The sequence below is a fragment of the Pituophis catenifer genome, unplaced genomic scaffold, assembly GCF_029215685.1.
Source record: "Pituophis catenifer annectens isolate HBS135680 unplaced genomic scaffold, rPitCat1.0.hap2 SCAF_17, whole genome shotgun sequence".
NCBI classification, from domain to species: Eukaryota; Metazoa; Chordata; class Lepidosauria; order Squamata; family Colubridae; genus Pituophis; species Pituophis catenifer.
Window position 1 is genome coordinate 13,092,794 of NW_027256897.1, and position 20,809 is coordinate 13,113,602.

The 20,809-nt window shown below is 44.9% G+C and overlaps 1 protein-coding gene across 3 annotated transcripts in view; it reads left to right on the forward strand.

Annotated features, from left to right (window-relative positions):
- The window catches only part of SEC16A (SEC16 homolog A, endoplasmic reticulum export factor), a 57,827-nt gene that overhangs the window by 9,714 nt on the left and 27,304 nt on the right, over positions 1-20,809 (forward strand). For all 3 annotated transcript variants that reach the window (XM_070955899.1, XM_070955900.1, XM_070955901.1), the window contains exons 5-12: positions 2,639-2,837; positions 8,378-8,546; positions 11,753-11,895; positions 14,746-14,807; positions 15,435-15,573; positions 18,245-18,487; positions 18,594-18,691; positions 20,685-20,766. In XM_070955899.1, coding sequence (XP_070812000.1) covers positions 2,639-2,837; positions 8,378-8,546; positions 11,753-11,895; positions 14,746-14,807; positions 15,435-15,573; positions 18,245-18,487; positions 18,594-18,691; positions 20,685-20,766 — 1,135 coding nt within the window. The remainder of the gene's footprint in view (positions 1-2,638; positions 2,838-8,377; positions 8,547-11,752; positions 11,896-14,745; positions 14,808-15,434; positions 15,574-18,244; positions 18,488-18,593; positions 18,692-20,684; positions 20,767-20,809) is intronic.

Genomic DNA, 20,809 nt, shown 5'->3' on the forward strand with positions numbered 1-20,809 from the left:
CTGTAGCTGCTTGTGGTCCCTTGAGGCTGGATGCCACGTAGTGCATCACACAGATGCCGCTGCTTGAGGCAGGACGAGCGGTGGCATCGGCATGAAGAGATATGCACCATCTGGCCACGAACAGCCACAGAAGAAGTCGGGCAGCAGCACGAAAGGTGTCAGGGCACGAGAGGCCTGGCTGCGGTAGTCCTAAGGTAAGCAGGTAAGACATCCCCCGAAAATAAGACCTGGTGCTTATTTTGGGGCCCAACAGTAAATAAGACTGGGTTTTATTTTGGGGGAAATACGGGTAATTAGAATCTACTCTCTTCTTGGATTGATAGCAGGATTGGCAGCCTTCTAGCAGTCCTGTGGAATTCATGTTATTGCAGAAATCCAAAGAGATGAATGTACTTCAGAAATGTAAAGTCGAAAAGCCTCCAGCTTGTGGGGAGGATGGCAACAGTTTATTAATGTTGTAAATTCCCCTTATTTTCTTTCTTTTGTTCCTACCTTTTAGCTTTTTCTTTTAAAAGAAAATCGGGATCTTAAATAGTTGAGGGATGGTGATTTTGAATAGTCAGAGCTTCATATTCACATATCGGATTGAGTGGATCTGGCTTTTCACGGTGACAGTTATATTTAATATTTATCATAAAATGTGGCTGCTCTTCACTGCCCTTCATGATGGTAGGGCCTTCAGACCTTCAGCCCCACAGTGAGCGTCATTTGAGTAGGATGGCTTGTGCCCTTTGTGTGGTGCATTTCTGCGTGAGGCTATTTTCACTGGACTTGGAGCGTGTCTGTTTAGGCATCCGTAGAAAACCTCTGGGGCTATTTGAGCAAAAGTACAGAGTTTCACAGTTCTGCAGGAAGTGTGGATACATCACTGATGCAAAGTTGAACATTTAACTATACGGTATCCTGAATGCTGTAATTTTGCTGAGAGAAGCATCTCGGCTAAAGAACGAGGGAAGGCGGACGTGAAAATCCGGTTTCCCTTTAAAGCTCCTTGTGTGTGAGCCAAAGACCTTGACTTGAAAGAAAGGAAATTGCTGAACGTCTCAACAACCAACCTTGCCTCCTTTTTAGTGGCTTCCTAAAAGTATTAATCCATAATTACCTGCTGGCATGAAGCCAGTTGGTGGTGAGAAAAGGGGAGGCATAGAGTGCACACTCCTGGCATACTTCTCGTGTTCTTTCGAGCTTTTGTGCAAACACAACCCCTGTCTGTCCTGGGTCACTGCTTGAAACGGTGTTCCTCCAGAACGCTTGGCTCTTAAAGCGTGACTTTGCACTGAGGCCGCGGGGTCTGCTTCACACAGGCAGGGTAAAATTTAAGCCTCAACTGTTTTAGTTGCTGGGCTACTTTGTGGGGGGGCATGCCCTACTTTGCAGCTTGTCAGACCTGCCCCTCCCTTGGGTGTTTAGATAGATTAACAGAGTTGGAAGGGACCTTGGAGATCATCTAGTCCAACCCCCCCTCGCCCAAGCAGGAGGCCCTACGCCATTTCTGACAGATGGCAGCCCAGTCTCTTCTCAGAAGCCTCCAGTGATGAAGCTCTCACAACTTCTGAAGGCAACTTCTGTTCCATGGGTTTGATTGTTCTCACTGTCAGGAAATTTCTCCTTATTTCCAGGTTGAATCTCTCCTTGTTCAGTTTCCATCCATTGTTCCTTGTCTGGCCTTCGGGTGCCTTTGGACTGGAAGCTTTTGATCCAAGGAAGCACTCGCTTTAAGATCTGTCATTTTTTTATCGACTAAAACAGAACAGAATAGAATCCAAGGGCCAGAAGGGACCTTGGAGGCTCTCTGATTCCCAACCCCTTCCCCATGACAGAAGACCTGATATTATGCTGGACAGATGGTTGCCCAGTCTTTTGTTGAAAACCTCCAGCAATGATGCACCCACAACTCTGGAAGGCCAGTTATGGTTCCTGGTTAGATCTGTCTTTAACAAGCTTCCACCCCTTGCTTCTTATCCCACCCTCAGGAAGTTTGCCCATGTCACCCCTAATTCTTCTCTTCATTAAATTAGATGTACCCAGTTCTCTGAAGTGCTGCTTCATACTTAAACAATTGTCCATTGAAACACCCAGATCCCTGGCACAGTTACTGCTGTTGAGCCAGGTACCACCTGTTCTACACCTGTGCATTGGGTTTTTCCTGCCTAGGTGTAGGACCTTAACTTTTCTCAACACTGAATTTCATTTCGTTTGATAGGGCCAAGTCTGTCGAGATCCTTCTGTTTCTGGAGCCTATCTTTCAGGAGTGTTAGCTATTCCTCCAGCTGCAAATTTGATGACTTCCCTTTCTATCATCATCATCATCACCTTCTTTTAACGGTCCCATAATCCCTTGCGGGGTGGAATCTGGGCAACTGAATGGAGCTGAGTGTTTACTGGCCGGATGCCCTTCCTGTCGCCAACGCAGAGTTTTGTTCAGCAGATACATTCTCATCATGCCCAGAGAGAGAAATATCTGCCTCTACCTAGGATCGAACTCACAGCCTCCTGATTGTGAGGCGAGAGCTCCACCTCTAGCCCACCGCACCACTTCGATGACTTCCCTTTCTATCCCCTCGTCTAAATCGCATATGAAGGCATTGACGAGTCCTGGGCCTAAGACAGTACTCCTTCTCTCACCCCCACCCCGCAGTAATGACCGGTATGAAGACCATTGGCGATACGACCCTCGTTTTGTGAGCAGCTTTGATGACGACTTGGAGCCGCGCAAGGATCCGTATGGGGATGACGGTGACTGGCGCAGCGTCCACAGCGAGCATTCGGGACACAGCCTGCACAGCTCCCACAGCCTCCGCAGCCGCCAAAGCAGCTTCAGCTCCCGTTCTCAGCAAGTAAGGAGGCTTGGCAACCTTCTTGGCTGGCGGTTCTCAGCCGCCTCAAGATGGGTGGACTTCAACTCCCAGAATTCCCCAGGCAGCAAGCCCAGATTCGATAGCAATAGCACTTAGACATCATCATCATCATCATCATCATCATCATCATCATCATCATCATTATTATTATTATTTATTTATTGAATTTGTATACCGCCCTACTCCCGAAGGACTCAGGGCGGTGAACAGCCAAAAGATAAAATACATATAATACAAAAGTTAAAAAACCATTAAAATACAATTAAGTAATTTGGCCCAAAAAAACAAAATTTAAAACACACCCAAATTTATAAGACAAATTTAAAAATTTAAAAACAGTTTAAAAAAGAGGTTTTCACAGTGGTTTACAGCCCTCTCTAACCCGTTTACAGAGTCAGCCTGTTGCCCCCAACAATCTGGGTCCTCATTTTACTGACCTCAGAAGGATGGAAGGCTGAGTCAACCTTGAGCTGGTCTTGGCACATCCTGCAATCTAACCACTGTGCCGTGGCAGATAGATAGATAGATGATAGATAGATAGATAGATAGATAGATAGATAGATAGATAGATAGATAGATAGATAGATAGATAACCTGTTGCCCCTAAAATAAGTCATCCCCTGATAATAAGCCCAATCGGGCTTTTGAGCGCACGGCAATAAGGCCAAGCGCTTATTTCACAGTTCAAAAAAATAAGACAGGGTCTTATTTTGGGGGAAACGCGGTAGATAGATAGATAGATAGATAGACAGACAGACAGACAGACAGACAGACAGACAGACAGACAGACAGACAGACAGACAGACATAGAGATAGATAAAAAGCACAGCACTTATTTGTATACTACTTTCCAGCCGTCTCTAAACGGTTTACAGAGTCAGCCTCTTGCCCCTAACAATCTGGGTCCTCATTTTACCCACCTTGGAAGAATGGAAGGCTGAGTCGACCGTGAGCCTGGTGAGATTTGAACTGCCAAATTGCAGGCAGCCAGCAGTCAGCAGAAGGAGCCTGCAGTACTTGCACTCTAACCACTGCGCCACCGTGGCTCACTGATGGGGCCTTCCTTCCTGTGGTGTTGCCATGTCTGGCTGGGGCACTTTCCACTCCCTTACCCCTCCAAATCATCTTAGGTTCATGCTTCTTTTGGGGTCGAATGTCACGCAGTCAGAAGGGGTCTCTTTAAGCAGCTTCACCTGAGCTTCCTTTTATGGCTCAGAGGAAATGAAAGGACCGTATTTTTCGGAGTATAAGAGTACCTACCTTTTTTTGTTTTGGTTTTTTTATAAAAAGTTTTTTTTATTTTTTATTTTTTATTTTTTAGACAAACACACATACAAACATAACAATCTGACCGAACACTGGTAAGGTCGCATATTAAGGCCTACCTAGTGGCGATAAAGACGGCAAAGTTTAATTACTTTTCCGCCTCTATTGTGTCATCAGGGAATCATCCGGCCGCCCTGTTCAGGGTAACCCGCTCCCTGCTCCATCCGGGAGTGCGGGAGGATCCCTTGGAAGGCAGGGCGGAGGATTTCGGACAATACCTGTATGACAAAATCGCTCAGATCCGGGGGGATTTGGACTCTGACTGGGTAGATCAGGGCAGGGTGATGAGGAATAGTCTTGAGAATGTTACCTGGGAGGAGTTTGATGCTGTGACTCCCGATGATGTGGACAGGATTTTGGGGAGACTTAGTACGGCCACATGTTTACTGGACCCGTGTCCCTCCTGGTTGGTACTGGCTTCCCGGGAGTTTACACGAGGCTGGCTCCAGGGTGTTATCAACGCTTCGTTGAGTGAGGGTTACTTCCCCGCTGCCTTGAAAGAGGCGGTGGTGAGGCCTGTCCTCAAGAAGCCGTCCCTGGATCCGGCAATATTGGCCAACTACCGTCCTGTCTCCAACCTTCGCTTCCTGGCGAAGGTTGTTGAGAGTGTGGTCGCGCAACAGTTCCCGCAATTCCTGGAGGAAACATCCTATCTAGATCTGTTCCAGTCGGGTTTCAGGCCTGGGCACAGCACGGAAACGGCATTGGTCGCGTTGGTTGATGATCTCTGGAGGGCTCAGGACAGGGGTTGCTCCTCTGTTCTGGTCCTGTTAGACCTCTCAGCGGCTTTTGATACCATCGACCATGGTATCATGCTGCACCGGTTGGAAGAGTTGGGGATGGGGGGCACCGTGTTACAGTGGTTCTCCTCCTTTCTCTCCGACCGGTCGCAGTTTGTGTTGGCAGGGGGGCAGAGGTCGACCTCGAGGCCTCTTATATGTGGAGTGCAGCAGGGATCGGTCCTCTCGCCCCTTCTGTTCAACATTTATGTGAAGCCGCTGGGTGAGATCATCCGTGGCTTTGGGGTGAGATACCACCAGTACGCTGATGACACCCAGCTGTACATCTCCACCCCAGGCCACCCCAACGATGCCCTTGAAGTGATGTCCCAGTGCCTGGAGGCTGTGCGGATCTGGATGGGGAGGAACAGGCTCAGGCTCAACCCTTCCAAGACTGAGTGGCTGTGGCTCCCGGCATCCCGATATAGTCAGTTGACTCCATCACTGACTATTGGGGGCGAGTCGTTGGCCCCCACAGAGAGGGCTCGCAATCTGGGAGTCCTCCTGGATATGCAGCTGTCCTTGGAGGAACATCTGACGGCTGTAGCCAGGGGGACCTTTTGTCAGGTTCACCTGATCCGCCAGTTGCGGCCCTTTCTTGATCGGGATTCCCTGTGCACAGTTACTCATGCCCTCGTCACCTCTCGCCTTGACTACTGCAACGCTCTCTACATGGGGCTCCCCTTGAAGAGCACCCGGAGGCTCCAACTGGTCCAGAACGCAGCAGCGCGGGTAGTGACGGGAGCAGCCTGGCGCTCCCATGTAACACCGCTCCTGCATGAGCTGCACTGGCTCCCGGTGGTCTTCCGGGTGCGCTTCAAGGTGTTGGTTATCACCTTTAAAGCGCTCCATGGCATAGGGCCTAGCTATCTTCGAGACCGCCTGCTGCCACCGACGATCTCCCATCGACCTGTGCGCTCCCACAGAGAGAGCCTCCTCGGGGTGCCATCAGCCAAACAATGCAGGCTGGTGACCCCCAGGAGGAGGGCCTTCTCTGTGGGGGCACCTACCCTCTGGAATCAGTTGCCCCCAGAGATAAGGAGAATCCAAGACCTCAGTGCCTTCCGCCGTGCCCTTAAAACCTTCCTTTTCCAGCAAGCCGGGCTGGCCTAATTTTTTAAGTGTTTTTAAGTGTTTTGTTTATCGTTTTTAATTAATGGGGCCAAATTTATATATACTTTTAATTGTATTTTAATATTTGTATTTGATGTTTTTACTTGGCTGTTCACCGCCCTGAGTCCTCAGGGAGAAGGGCGGTATACAAATTCAAAATAAAATAAAATAAAAAAAAATAACAATGTATTTTCTTTGAACAGAATATTTGGCTGGTTCACAAATTTAAACAGTGTTTAGTCATTTCAATTAAATTTATAATTTCTATATTTCCTTTTTTCCATATTTTTTTTTTTTTTTTTAAATTTTGATTTATATGCCGCCCTTCTCCGGAGACTCAGGGTGGCTTACAATGCGTTAAGCAATAGCCTTCATTCTTTTGTATATATTTTTATACAAAGTCAGCTTATTGCCCCCACAAACTGGGTCCTCATTTCACCTACCTTAGAAAGGATGGAAGGCTGAGTCAACCTTGAGCCTTGGAGAGATTCGAACCAGCAGAAATTGCAGGCAGCTGTGTTAATAACAGGGTACATTAACCACTGTACCATCAAGGCTCTTTATTCCTTATATTTATTCCTTATATTTATTCCTCATCTATTTTTTTTAAAAAACCAATATTACCCTTCATTTTCATCTCTAATCTTAATCAAATTCAATTTTTCCCTTCTATTCTATATTATACCCCTTCCCATTGTCATCTATTTTTATATCCATCCTCACATTGGTTAATTATGTAATATTACAGTTGTTTAATACAAATTCAACATTTTAATATAAATCAATTAGTTATATAACTATCTTTTTTGTATATTAATCAATATGAACATGAATATTCCAATTATTTCCATGCAATCCAATTTCTTACAAATCAATTATATTTACCAATAATAATAAACCAAATAATTTCCCCCATATATTCCTCCAAACCACAACTTAACCATTTGCTTTCAACACAATATACAATTAATAGTATCTCAATTATTACAATTCCCTAGTTAAATAGAGCTTTCCCCTTATGTTACTCATTTTCACATCTTAAACTCTCCTAATAACCCAAATAGTTTTGCCCATATAATCCTCCAAATCACAATTTAATCATTTCTACTTTCATCACAATATATAATTAAAAATATTTCAATTGTTACAATTTCCCTAATTAAATTTAAAAATGTTCTAGCGGTTATCCAAGCTACAACTTAATCCTTTTTACTTTCACCGCCATATACCATTAAAGGTATTTCAATTGTTACAGTTTATACTTACTCATATTTCTAAAATAAATAAATAAATAAATAAAAACTTATCATTGTCTAGATTTCAAAAATACAAAGACAAATATTCCAATTATTATTCATTTCATTTTTACAATCATGATTTCCCATTTATTTCTTACTACTATTCATATTTCAATTCTGAATATGTATAAATTCTTTCTCATTCATTTCTTTTTCTCTCCATTTTTCTTTTTGCCTTTTTATTTCTCCTTTTTTTCTTTTGTGTTTTAAAATCTTGAATTTCCCATTCTTTGCACCTACCTTTTTTGGTGAGGAAAAAGAAGAAAAAGAAATCTCCCTCTGCCTAATTTTGCGATGTTGCAGCAAACAGCCTGCTTTACTTTCATTTTCGTTTTCAGCATAGCTTGATTAGCACAAGGAAAAAAAAAATCTGCTCCAGCAATTTACCTCTTTGCAGCAAGCAGCAGAGCCCTGCCCAAAACAGCTGAGAGCAAATCAGCTGAGAGTCGGGAGATCCAATCAACTTGTGCTAATTAGGTTGTGCTGAAGCTGAAAGGAGCTGTTTTTTCTTGCTGTTTGCTTGCAAGGAGGTAACTGCTGCGACGCAGAGGCCAAAGGGTGGGGGCCAGTGGGTGGGCAGGGCTACATTTGGTGTATAAGACGCACCTAAATTTTCACCCCCTTTTGGGGGGGGGGAAAGGTGCGTCTTATACTCCAAAAAATACAGTATGTTCAATCACAACATCTCTGCCGGAGAAATAGCTTTATATGTTAGCATGCTTGGGTTTCAGTTCATGAGAATTGGGGCCTTCCGGTTTATCTGTGACAGGCCCGGGGGCTGAATCTGGCCTGCGGGGTGCTTAGATCTGGCCCATGGGGCTGCCCTGGAAAGAGCGAGGGAGAGACCCACGGTGCCTCTGCCGGCAAAATTGGAGCTCGAGAGGGCTGCCTGCAGTACTGCCCTCTAACCACCACGGCTCATCCTGTGATGCTCCTGTATTACCCAGCCTTGCGCTGCTCCTGTTCCTTTGACTCTTCCATGCCCTTCTGTCTTCTCCTCCAGAGCCAGCGGTATCGAAGCAACCACGACTTGACCGTCAATGCCTACGATGGCGACCCTCCGCCAACCTCCCTCCGCACAGACTATTCCTCCGGGGGATACTACATCAACCAGCCACCGTTGAACAGTTACAATCCCGTAGCCCAGATTCCTTGGGCAGGTGTAGAACAAGGTATTGGTTTTTTTTTTAAAAAAAATGTTTTTCAAATATATGTCGTGGACATATATTTATAGGTCTTAAATCAAGGATTTCTGGGAGTAAATTTAAGTTAACTTTGGATTCTGGAGTTGATGCGGAGAAATGTTGGGAGAAATGCATTTAATATAAACATCAGATAACGTCCAAAGAAAACTTGTTTTCACTTTCTGCATTGAAATAGGAATAGGGTTTTCACAATGGTTCAATGTTCTGTTCTTTACTCTTCTTAGCACTACTGTGTTCATTAGAGTGGGTTTTAATATGCTTCTGGTGGGCTACCTTTCGCCCTGTAGTAGTGCTGGAAGGGGGGGGGGGCTAGTAATTTCACCTGACTTTGTAGTTTATCTCCTAAAACAGGGGTGCCACATTTTCGTCACGAGATCTATCACACTTTTCCCCCCTTGGCTAAAACGGGTGGGCGTGGCTTGCGCGTGACGCATCTGGCCCGCGGGCCGTGAGATTGACACCTCTGTCCTAAAAGCTATTCATTTTCATTTTCATTTCATTTTATTTAATTTGTATACCGCCCTACTCCTGAAGGACTCAGGGCAGTGAACAGGCACAGGATAAAACACATAGAATACAAAAATTTAAGAGCAGAAGTAAAATCGAATTAAATCAATTTAGCCCAAGACAAATTTAAAACCCCGGGTTAAGAACAAATTAAAATTTACATTAAAATTTACATTAAAAAGAAAATGGGAGAGGTTAGGCCAGACCAGCTTGGTGAAATAAAAAGGTCTTGAGAGCGCGGTGGAAGGTGCGTAGATCCGGGATCCTCCGTATCTCCGGGGGGAGCTCGTTCCAGATAGTAGGTGCCCCCACAGAGAAGGGTTTCCCCCTGGGGGCCGCTGGTCGACATTGTTTGGCCGACAGCACCCGGAGGAGTCCCTCTCTGTGAGAGCATACCGGCCAGTGGGAGGCTGTTTGCGGCAGCAGGCGGTCCCGTAAATAACCAGGCCCTAAGCCATGGAGCGCTCTAAAGGTGGTAACCAAAACCTTGAAGTGCACCCGGAAGACCACCGGGAGCCAGTGTAGCTCGCGCAGGAGAGGTGTTACACTTCTATGAACTCTTCCTGGCATATGGGTAGTTCTGAACGTACAACCACAACTGGCATCAGGATTTCTGTGGCTGAGCAAGCAGCTGTTAAGTTTTTCACATCTGATTTTACTACCTTTTTGCCATGGTTCACTGCCGTTGTTAAGTAAATCTTACGGCCATTAAGCGAATCCAGCTTCCCCCATTAACTCTGAAGGCCCCCCCTCCCCCGAGGAAGGTTGCAAATGATGCTCACATGACCCCAGGATGTTGCAGCTGTTGTCAATACACGATGCCGAGCACCCAAATTTTTATCTCCTGCCTATGGGGATGCTGCAGTGGTTAGAAGTTGGGAGGATCAGTTGGAAGTCCCATTTTTTAGAGTGCTGTTGTAACTTTGTCCAGTCATGTTTTAAAAAAATGGTTGTAATCTGAGGATTACGTGCATTGGAAGAATGTGGCATGTTTTTTGTTTTTTTTCTGTGATTCTTGAAAAGCTTCCGTGGTTCAGCATACAGATGCCCCTCACCGTACTCCAGGACTCTTTTTTTATTATTGAAAAGTTTTACAAAAAAGAAATACAAAAATTCCCCCCCCCGCCATATTCTCCCCACCCTTTCCCCCCCTTCATCCCACCCTCCCCCCCAGACTTCCCAGAGCAAAATGCAAGGTATTTCATTGCCCTACTCCAGGACTCTTAAGGTGGCAGTTCTCAAGCCCTGCAACTTTAAGACCTGCAGACTTCAGCTCCCCATATACCAGATTGTTGGGGGCCAGAGGCTGACTCTGTAAACCGTATATAAGTGCTATCTATCTATCTCTAATCTATCTTTCTCTATCTCTTATCTATCTATCTATCTCTAATCTATCTCTAATCTATCTATCTATCTATCTATCTATCTATCTATCTATCTATCTATCTATCTACCTACCTACCTACCTACCTACCTACGAGCCGTGGTGACTCAGTGGTTAGAATGCAATATTTCAGGCTAATTCTGCCCACTGCCTGATCCTGACTGGCTCAAGGTTTTGACTCAGCCTTCCGTCCTTCTGAGGTTAGTAAAATGACCCAGATTGTTGGGGGCAAGAGGCTGACTCTGTAAACCGCTTAGAGAGGGTGTGAAGCGGTATATAAGTCTAAGTGCTGTTGCTATATGGGGTCACAGAAAGGATGTTGACTATTGTTAGTTTTAGAATAAGAATTGGGCGCATTTTTTTATCTAAATCTTTACTAAAGACAGTCCAGAACCATTATTATTTTTTCTAATTTCCTTTTTTTTTTTTTGTATTTTATCTTATTTTTGGTTGGATTCTTTCCTTTTTTCTCTATTTTCTTTTTTTTTCTTTCCTGCTTACTTTTTATTCATGTTTTTGAGATTTAATAACCTCCCTTTTTAATTGTACATTTTAATTGTAAATTTTAAATTTGTCTAAAATTTTAGGGTTGTTTTAATCTGTTCTGGGCCAAATTTATTTAATTAGGTTTTTATACTGTTTTTAAATTTTGTAATTCTGTGTGTTTTATCTCTTGGCTGTTCACCGCCCTGAGTCCCTCGGGAGTAGGGCGGTATATAAATCTAAGAATAAATTTTAAAAAAATAATAATAAAAACCGTATTAAAGAAGGACGAGGGAAGTCATTCTTCATTCATCAGCTCCCCAGGATTGAAAGGGAAATTATAGGGGGAGATTGAATGAAATCTGGATATGGAGGTAGTTCCTTTCAGCCACTTCCCATCCCCCCAGGTTTTCATACTGACTTGGCAATTCCAAGACTTCAGCTCTCAGAATTCCCCAGCTGGCACGGTAGCAGTCTGCACGTTTTAAAGCTGCGGAGATTGAGAAGTGCAGCTCTGGGGGTTGTATGAATTCTCCGTCTCCTTTAAAAGGACATTTTGCAGAATTATAATGAAACGGTTCTATCTTGAGCTTCTCCGGCAAGAAATTGCAAATATGCTGGGAATCCATGCTGGGCTGGTGGGGAAGTCGTGATGCTTTGGTAGCCCAGTTTGCTTTCTGGTTCCTTCCAGGTCCCGACTTTAGGGAGGTTAGCACTGGGCCAGCCAAACCTGCGTGGTGATATTTCTGTCTTATGTTTGAAGCCTCTTTCTTCTCTCTTGTTTCTTTCTCGCCTGTAGTCCCTTCCAGACCTTTGACTCCTGAGAAGTTTTCCGTACCCCACGTGTGTGCAAAATTTGGGCCCGGGGGTCAGCTGATAAAAGTGCTACCCAACCTTCCCTCCGAAGGCCAGCCAGCCTTGGTCGAGATCCACAGCATGGAGGTGAGTGAGGAGAACCAGCCAGCGAGATGGGGAGCGGCTGCTTAATGTTTAGCTACAGGTAACCTTCAAGGTACGACCACGATGGAGCCCACCATTTTCGTTGCTAAGCAAAGTATTTGTTAAGCGAGTTTTGCCCCCGTTTTACCAGCTTTCTTGCCACAGTTGTTAAGTGGATCATTGCAATTGTTAAGTTAGCAACAGAGTTAAGGGAATCTGGCTCCCCCATTGGCTTTGCTTGTCAGATGGTCGCAAAAGGGGATCACGGGACCCCAGGATTCTGCATCCGTCATAAATATGAACCAGTTGTCAGGCATCTTTGATCATGTGACCATGGGAATGCTGCAATGGTCGTTAAGTGTGACAAACGGTCATAAGTCACGTTGTTCAGTGCTGTTGTAATTTTGAACAGTCACTAAACGAACTGTCGTAAATTGAGCACTACTTGTGTTCATTTATCGAATTTAGGCACCGTCCGTCTCACTAAGTGATTCCGGGCAGTTGACAGTTAATAATAATAAAAACATGTAAAAAAAACAGATACAGTTAAAAATTAGACTGAAAACAGGATGAGGAATAAGTAAAAACAAAGGTTAAGAAATGATTTGAAAGGCAGAGGGAGCGTCCTCAAGGCACCAACCTCCCAAAAGCTGCACGGCATTCTTTGAACCCCACACGCTCAGCCAGAAGGCCAAGAGACGGGGGGCCTATCCCACTTTTGGGAGGAGGGTGTTCCATAGGGCAGGGGCAGAGAAGGGTCTCTTCCTAGACCCCACCAGCCAATATTCTTCAACTGATGGGGATAAAACCCTGCCTGCCTGACAGGGTGGGACTAGTCAGTGTAATGGGGACAAAACGCTGTCCCATATGGACTAGCGTCTTACGTAGCTCAAGATTTGTTGTTGCAAGGCAAAGGCTATTGGATTTCACCCTAAGGCTAGTCTAGTGAAGAGAAGGACCAGGGGAGACAGGAGAGCAGTCTTCCAATATTTGAGGGGCTGCCACAGAGAGGAGGAAGGGGGTCAAGCTATTTTCCAAAGCACCCGAAGGCCAGACAAGGAACAATGAATGGAAACTGAACAAGGAGAGATTCAACCTAGAAATAAGGAGGAATTTTCTGACAGTGAGAACAATCGATGGAACAGAAGTTGTGGGAGCTTCATTACTGGAGGCTTTCAAGAACAGACTGGACTGCCATCTGTCAGAAATGGTGTAGGGTCTCCTGCTTGAGCGGGGGGTTGGACTAGATGACCTACACTGTTAACCTGTTAAGAGTTTCCCCGTGGATTGCACAGCCCAGACAAAGTGCTTTCAACACCAGAAGCCTTGAAATGTTCTTGCTGCTAGACTAGGTAGAGCTGTCGGATCCAAAACAGGGTATGATTTTAGCAGCTTCGGTCCTTCTCCATTGGGTAGGAGTTGCTATGTCCTTAAAGTCTGACTTTCCCAAAAAGCCAAGGCTCCTTCCTTCCCTGCTTTGGTTTTTAAAGCAAACTGTCTTGAATATGGAGAAACAGACTTTGAGTGCACATTCACACATGCACCCCACCCCACCCCCGAGCATTTGGGAATGCTTGAAGCATAAAAAGTTTCCCAAAAGTCTTGAAGCAGCCCATTTTTCAGATCTCTGGTTTTGAATTCTGAATAGCTGCCATGCAGAACATTTGCACACTCCTAGAATGGAATGATTCTTGCAGAAGAGGGAATATGTTAGCCCCGTGAGATAGATAGGGAATGAACCCCACAGAAAGGCTAAACCCTATTTTCATTAAGATTGGCTTACAATAGCAAAATCTCTCCATCTGATTGTGCTGGAACGTCCTGTGCTTCTTACATTTCACTGAACCTGGGAGGTGTCCGCCTGAGCTGTTTTTGAACATTATACCTCTGTCCTCACCCTGGTGGCGCAGTGATTAGAGTGCAGAATTGCAAGCTGACTCTATCCACAGTCTGGAGCTCGATCCTGATCGGCTCAGGGTTGACTCAGCCTTCCATCCTTCCGAGGTTGGTAAAATGAGGACCCAGATTCTTGGTGGGGTGATAGGCTGACTCTCTAAACTGCTCAGAGATTGAGATAAAGCACTGGGGGGGTTGGGGGTTTATATAAGTCTAACGGGAAATTCATAGATTAACAGAGTTGGAAGGGACCTTGTAGGTCATCTAGTCCAACCCCCCACCCAAGCAGGAGACCCTATACTATTTCCGATCCAAATGGCAGCCCAGTCTCTTCTTGAAAGCCTTCAGTGATGAAGCTCCCACAACTTCTGTTCCATTGGTTGCTTGTTCTCAGTGTTAGAAAATCCCTCCTTATTTCCAGGTTGAATCTCTCCTTGTTCAGTTTCCATTCATTGTTCCTTGTGTGGCCTTCAAGTGCCTTGGAAAGTAGTTTGACCCCTTCCTCTCTGTGACTATTCTCCTCACTTAAGAAATTCTCCAGCCCCTTTTTGCAACATTTGCTGCCTGTCTTCATCCAGGTCATCTTCTCAGCTCTCCACAGAACGTTCTCAAGGTCATAGTTACTCACCCTTTATCTTTCAATGTTAAGCGTATAAGTATAATTTTTTATTTCTATACCGCCCTTCTCACGAAGGACTCAGGGCGGTGTACAGCCTATTTAAAAACACAAGACAAACATCAATTAAAAATTTAAAATCATTAAATGAATTCGGCTCAATTTAAAACCCCAGAAATTTAAAATACCCCAATTTAAAATTATTATGTTGAGCGTAGGGTGACCCATGCCACTTTGTGGGTCCTGAAGGTGAGATCTACGGCGCTCATCTTCAAGACAGCATCACGCCCAGGGAAGAGGAACCGTCCCAGGTTGCATTGCTGATTCTTATCTCTCCACAGATGGTCATGCAACACTTTTCGGAGCAAGAGGAGATGAGGGCTTTTCCTGGTCCTCTCACCAAGTAAGTTCCTGAGGCTTTTAAGGAATCTGGTTCAGAGCGTTTTGTTCTGCTGTAGTTCACAGGTGACCACTTTGGCTCTTGATAACGCTCAAAAGGCAGGGAAATCTTGGGGCAGGCTTTGGTTCCGATACTCCAAAGTGATTTCATCCTTGGAGCCTTGTCTTCCCTTCTCTACACTTTTCAGCTGTCCTTACAATATCGCAACTGTTGTGGATGATGATATTAGTACTGAAAGTGGAGGTGTGAAAGCTTTTGCTACTCCCACGTGACTCCTAAGGGGCAGCCAAGTGTTTTGCACAAAGACACTGCAGTGGGTGTTGTGCACAGGAGGAAGGGCCTCAGGGAATACAGCAGCAGTGTGAGCAGCATCAGACCAAGTAGCATAAAGCAGAATTAAGCTGACCGCCCAGAAGCATTGATTGGCTGGATTCAGACGCACAAAACCACCAATTGTTTTCATTCCCCCAACAACAGTTGTGCATATTGTTTGAAAACCGTAGGGGGCGGGGTTTCCAAGACAAAACCACAGGAGGCAAGAATTGCAAGCTTGCAGACTGAGCTCCCTCCCTCCCTCCCTCTCATTCGTGCCTAGGGTGTAACTGTCTTGCTTTCTCTTCCCTCTTGCAGAGACGACACCCATAAAGTGGACGTGATTAATTATGCCCAGAATAAGGCCACCCGCTGCTCCCAGAACAATGCTCTGATTGACAAGGAATCTGCTCGGCTTCTCTGGGACTTTGTGGTTCTCCTGTGCAGGCAAAACGGGGTATGTGCTCAAGGCCTCCTTTCCACCTCTTGCATAGACCAGTTCTCCAGTTCCGCCTTTCAGGCCTTCATGCTGGTTATCTCGAAGCTTAGCCCTGTGAATGGCGAACCTATGGCGCACGAACCAGAGGTGGCACACAGCGCCCTCTCTGATGGCACACAAACCGTCGCCCCAGTTCAGCTCTGCTGCGCATGCGTGAGCGACTCCCACCAGCCAGCTGGACTCGGGTCTCTGCCGCGCATGCGTGGGGTGCAGGGCGCATGCAGAGGCCCCTACGTACATGTGCAGGGGGTGGGGTGCATGCACGGGGGCCATACGTGCATTGCATTTTGGGGGTTCAGGCATGCGCATTTGTGCACATGCGCACACTTTCGGCACTTAGTCCAGAAAAGGTTAGCCATCACTGGCTTAGCAGATCCAAATTGGCAACAGGAGGAGCTGAGCAGCTGAGCAGCAGCTGGCCCTGGGGAACATACACACACAAACACACATTACCCCCCCTCGCTCCCCCCCCCCCAAGCGTCTCCCAAAAGTGCCACCAGTGTTAATGTCTTCAGTTTGGCAGAAAGGAAAATGGGAGAATAATCATGTCGACTTTACCTAATTGACATGATATGAGTTGATCCATATTTATTGACTTCATCCTGAGCCTGGTTAACTTAGCTCTGCCTTGAGAAATGCCTAAATGTTGGCTTATAATAGCCTTCTGGGTGATTTTCTGAGCAATTTAATTTAATAATTTAATTTAATTTAATTATTTAATAATTTAATTTAATTTAATTTAATTTAATAATTTAATTTAATTTAATTTAATTTAATTTAATTTAATTTAATTTAATTTAATTTAATTTAATTTAATTTAATTTAATTTAATTTAATTATTATTTAATTTAATTTAATTTAATGTTGCCTCTCTCCGAAGACTCAGGGCGGCTCACAATACATTTTAAAAAATAATTGAAAAAACATTGAAAAATTAAAAACATTAAAAACTCATTCACGCCATTCATGGCCAGATCTCGCCAGATCGCAAGAGCGAGATCAACGGCCCGATGTCTGCCAGAAAAGCCAGGTCTTCACCAATAGGGTGGGGGTCGTCCGGACCTCAGGAGGTAACTGGTTCCAGAGAGCTGGGGCAGCCACAGAGAAGGCCCTCCCCTGCGGGCCCGCCAGCCGGCATTGTTTAGCTGACGGGACCCGGAGGAGACCAACTCTGTGGGATCTTACCAGTCGCTGGGAGCTATGCGGCAGAAGGCGGTCTCGAAGATACCCTGGCCCTGAGCCATGTAGGGCTTTAAAGGTAATAACCAACACCTTGAATTGTGCCCGGAGACCAAAAGGGAGCCAGTGCAGCTCGCGGAGAATTGGTGTAATGTGGGTGTACCTAGGTGCACCCACGACATTGCATGATGGGGAAGGGCACAATTTATTGGGGTGTTTTCAGGATGAGTCCCACTCAAGGGTATGGGAACCTTGCCAAGGTTTGTTCTGGAGAAGTTTGAAGAAGATGCCTTTTGGTTTCATTATTGTGTTGCCCAAATGCTCTGAATCATCATTTGCCTTCTGCCCCAGAGTTTCAGTAGCTTCAGTCGCTTTGAACAAAATGTGTTTTCTGCAGCTGTGTCTCTTCTCAGTTATGTGGGGCATAACTCAGGTTAGGATTGGGGCTAAAACCTCCTGGACTCCTTTTTATATTTTATTTTACCAGGTTGCTGATTTCAGCAGAAATGTTGACCTCCTCCCCCTTTATTTGTTAGTGATACATTCACAGATCTGTGCCCTCTCTTCCCATGGACACATCTGAGTTAATTTTTAAGTAGGATGGACTTTCCACCCTGAAATTAAACTCCCACTGGATGACTGTGGTAAAAAGCCCCAACAATAAGTCACCATCTCTGTTTTGGCACCCCAGTGGGTTTGATGGGCAAAAGCAGACCCTCCCTAGAGTTTCTGCTCCTCTCCCACCCACCCACCCCTTCACTGCCAGTCTGTCTAGGATGTCTGTAGAGCTTCTCAGTCCTCCAGGTCATAGTTGTCCCAAAGGTGCTTTTTCAGGAGGCAACTGGACTTTCTTCTTTTTTCCTTTTGAAGATGTTTTGCTTCTCATCCAAGAAGCTTCTTCAGCACTGACTGGATGATAGTGGGGAATGGAAGGATTTATATTTCTTGCAGACAGCTGGTCCTTTGCATCCTTTTAGAGGGCTGTTGAAGCATTTGGAGGTTTATCTGTGTCCTCAGGGTCACCTGAGTATTGCTCCAGATTCCTGTAGTCTCAATTTTTTCCTCTGAAAATCCATTCCTACTCCCACGCCATTCCAAATTGTATAACTAAAAGCTAAAATTGCAGACTACAGGAACCAGGAGCACCATTCAGGTGACCCTGAGGACACAGATAAACCTCCAAGTCCTTCAATGGCCCTCTAAAAGGATGCAAATGACCAGCTGTCTGCAAGGAATATAATTCCTCCATTCCCCACCATCATCCAGTCATGCTGAAGAAGCTTCTTGGATGAGAAGCAAAATGTCTTCAAAAGAAAAAAAACAAGAAAGTCCAATTGCCTCCTGAAAAAACACCTCTAGGATGGTCTCTCAACCTTAAAGCCACTTCCCGGTGTGTGGACTTCAACTCCCAGAATTCCCTTGTCTTAAGAGCATCCCTTCCTATTTGTAGACAGTGGTGGGCACGGATATTGCCGAGCTTCTGCTGCAGGATCATAAGACAGTGTGGCTGCCTGGGAAGTCACCCAACGAAGCCAATCTGATCGACTTCACCAATGAGGCTGTGGAGCACGTGCCTGAAGAGAGTGGAGAAGCTCAGCTGTCCTTCCTGACGGACAGCCTCATCGCCACCATTGACAGCCTCGAGAAGGAAACGGAGCGCTTCCGAGAGCTGCTGCTTTATGGACGGAAAAAGGTGAGCCTTCCTTCCTTCTTGTATGTTGGCTCCTGCAAAAAGAGGAGGAGATCTGCAAAAACAATTTAAAAAAAAAAAAATTAAATCCTGCATTCTTTTCCAATAGGATGCTTTGGAATCTGCCATGAAACATGGGCTGTGGGGCCATGCATTGTTGCTTGCCAGTAAAATGGACAGCAGGACGCATGCTCGAGTGATGACCAGGTAGGTAGGAGATGAGACCTCTGTGTGCCTCTGATCTCAATCGGGACTGAGTTTTAAAAAACCCTTAGTAAGGCCACACCTGGAATACTGCAACCAATTTTGATCACCACATTACAAAGATGATGTTGAGACTTTGGAAAAAGTGCAGAGAAGAGCAACTAAGGTGATCAAAGGCCTGGAGAATAAGACATATATAAGGATTGCCTCTCCTTCCAACTTAAGAAAGTAAAAATTCTTGAAATGTAATATTTCAAAAGGAACCTTTTATTAAGCAGAAGTGACAGCAATCTGAACACCCTTAGGCAAGACAAGTAGGATTAAAGCAGTAGAGACCCCTCCCTTTAGCCAGAATGCAGATTTTAGCCAATACACAAGTGTGAAGATGTTTTCTTTACCAGCTGCCCTGAGAACTGGATAAGTATGTATTCCCATCTCTATCCTCCATTATCCTTTAAAGTGAAACACCCACATGGCCATCATAAACATTCCCCAAAGTTAAGGGGATCTCAGGGTGCTTTGGCGCCAGGATATAGGTTGAAAAATATCTGTTGACACAGGCAATGCTAATAAATCGAATCCAAGGCCCCCCTTCTCCCAACTGAATGGCAGTATCACTTTTAGGGTTCTGACAACATATGAAGAACGGTTGCAGGATTTGGGTTTGGCTACTCTAGAGAAAAGAAAGACTACGGGTGACATGATAGCAATATTCCAGTATTTGAGGGGCTGCCACAAAGAGGAGGGGGTCAAATTATTCTCCAAAGCACCAGAAGGCAGGACAAGAAACAATGGTTGGAAGCTAATTGAGGAGAGAAGCAACCTGGAATTAAGGAGACATTTCCTAACAGTGAGGACAATTAGCCAGTGGAACTGCTTGCCACCAGAAGTTGTGGGTGCTTCATCACTGGAGGTTTTTTAAGAAGAGACTGGACAGTCACCTATCTGAAATGGTATAGGTTCTCCAGCTTGAGTAGGGGGCTGGATTAGAAGACCTCCAGAGTCCCTTCTAACTTCTGCTCTGCTCTGCTCTGCTCTGCTCTGCTCTATAGAAGATCTTTGGGTCAGATCTGGTCAGGAGGTCAATGCAAAAACCTCTTCCCAGGCTTTGGGCCTTGCATTGTCTCTCCAAAGGGGTATCAAGGCAGTTTTCCTCCTTGGAATGTTGATTGCTGACCTTCGTACTCTTTTCTTTTTCTTTTTTAACCTGTTTTTATTTTATTCAAAACACAGTTAATATACAACATACAGAAATAAAAATAAAATCCAAAAGGACAAATGGAGAAAACACACACAAAACAATCAAAACATTAAAAAGATGCATTAAAAAAGACCTACATGTTATCCCTCTAGTTGAATATTGATGAATATATTGCTACAACTTAGTTCCCACCCGCTGCGAAACGAGCCCTCCAAAAAGTTTTAAACTACTAAGGCTGAATTTACAATATTTAATTAAGCCACAATTGACGAGAGACGATATTCAGAAACAAAACACGATATTTGACCCAAGACGATTTATTTATAACTTTTGGGATGAATTGGGATAGATAAGATGCCGTGATAAATTTTGTATGAGTGGATTACAATAACAGCCTGTTATCAGAGAGCTTTGAAACTTGTAATTTTGTTTTGTTTCACTAATATTGTTTTCTTCCTGTTAACTATTTGGTCATTATCCCAAAGGTGCCTTTTTTTTTCAAGAGGCAATTGGACTTTCTGGTTTTTCTCTGAAGTTGTTTTGCTTCTCACTCAAGAAGCTTCTTCAGCTCTGACTGGACGGTGGGAGTCAGAACTGAAGAAGCTTCTTGGATGAGAAGCAAAACATCTTCAGAGAAAAACCAGAAAGTCCAATTGCCTCTTGAAAAAAGCACCTTTGGGACAACCATGACCTGGAGGACTTGAGAATCTCCATAGATAATTTGTCACTAATATAAGATATAGAAGACAGGTGAACATGTTGCACATAGATTTAATAGTACTCTTTTGTTTCTAGATTCGCCAACAGTCTCCCGATAAATGACCCACTGCAGACCGTTTACCAGCTGATGTCCGGTAGGATGCCCGCAGCCTCGACCGTAAGTGCCAAGAGTTGAGCCCACCCTGTAGCTTCCAAGGGTT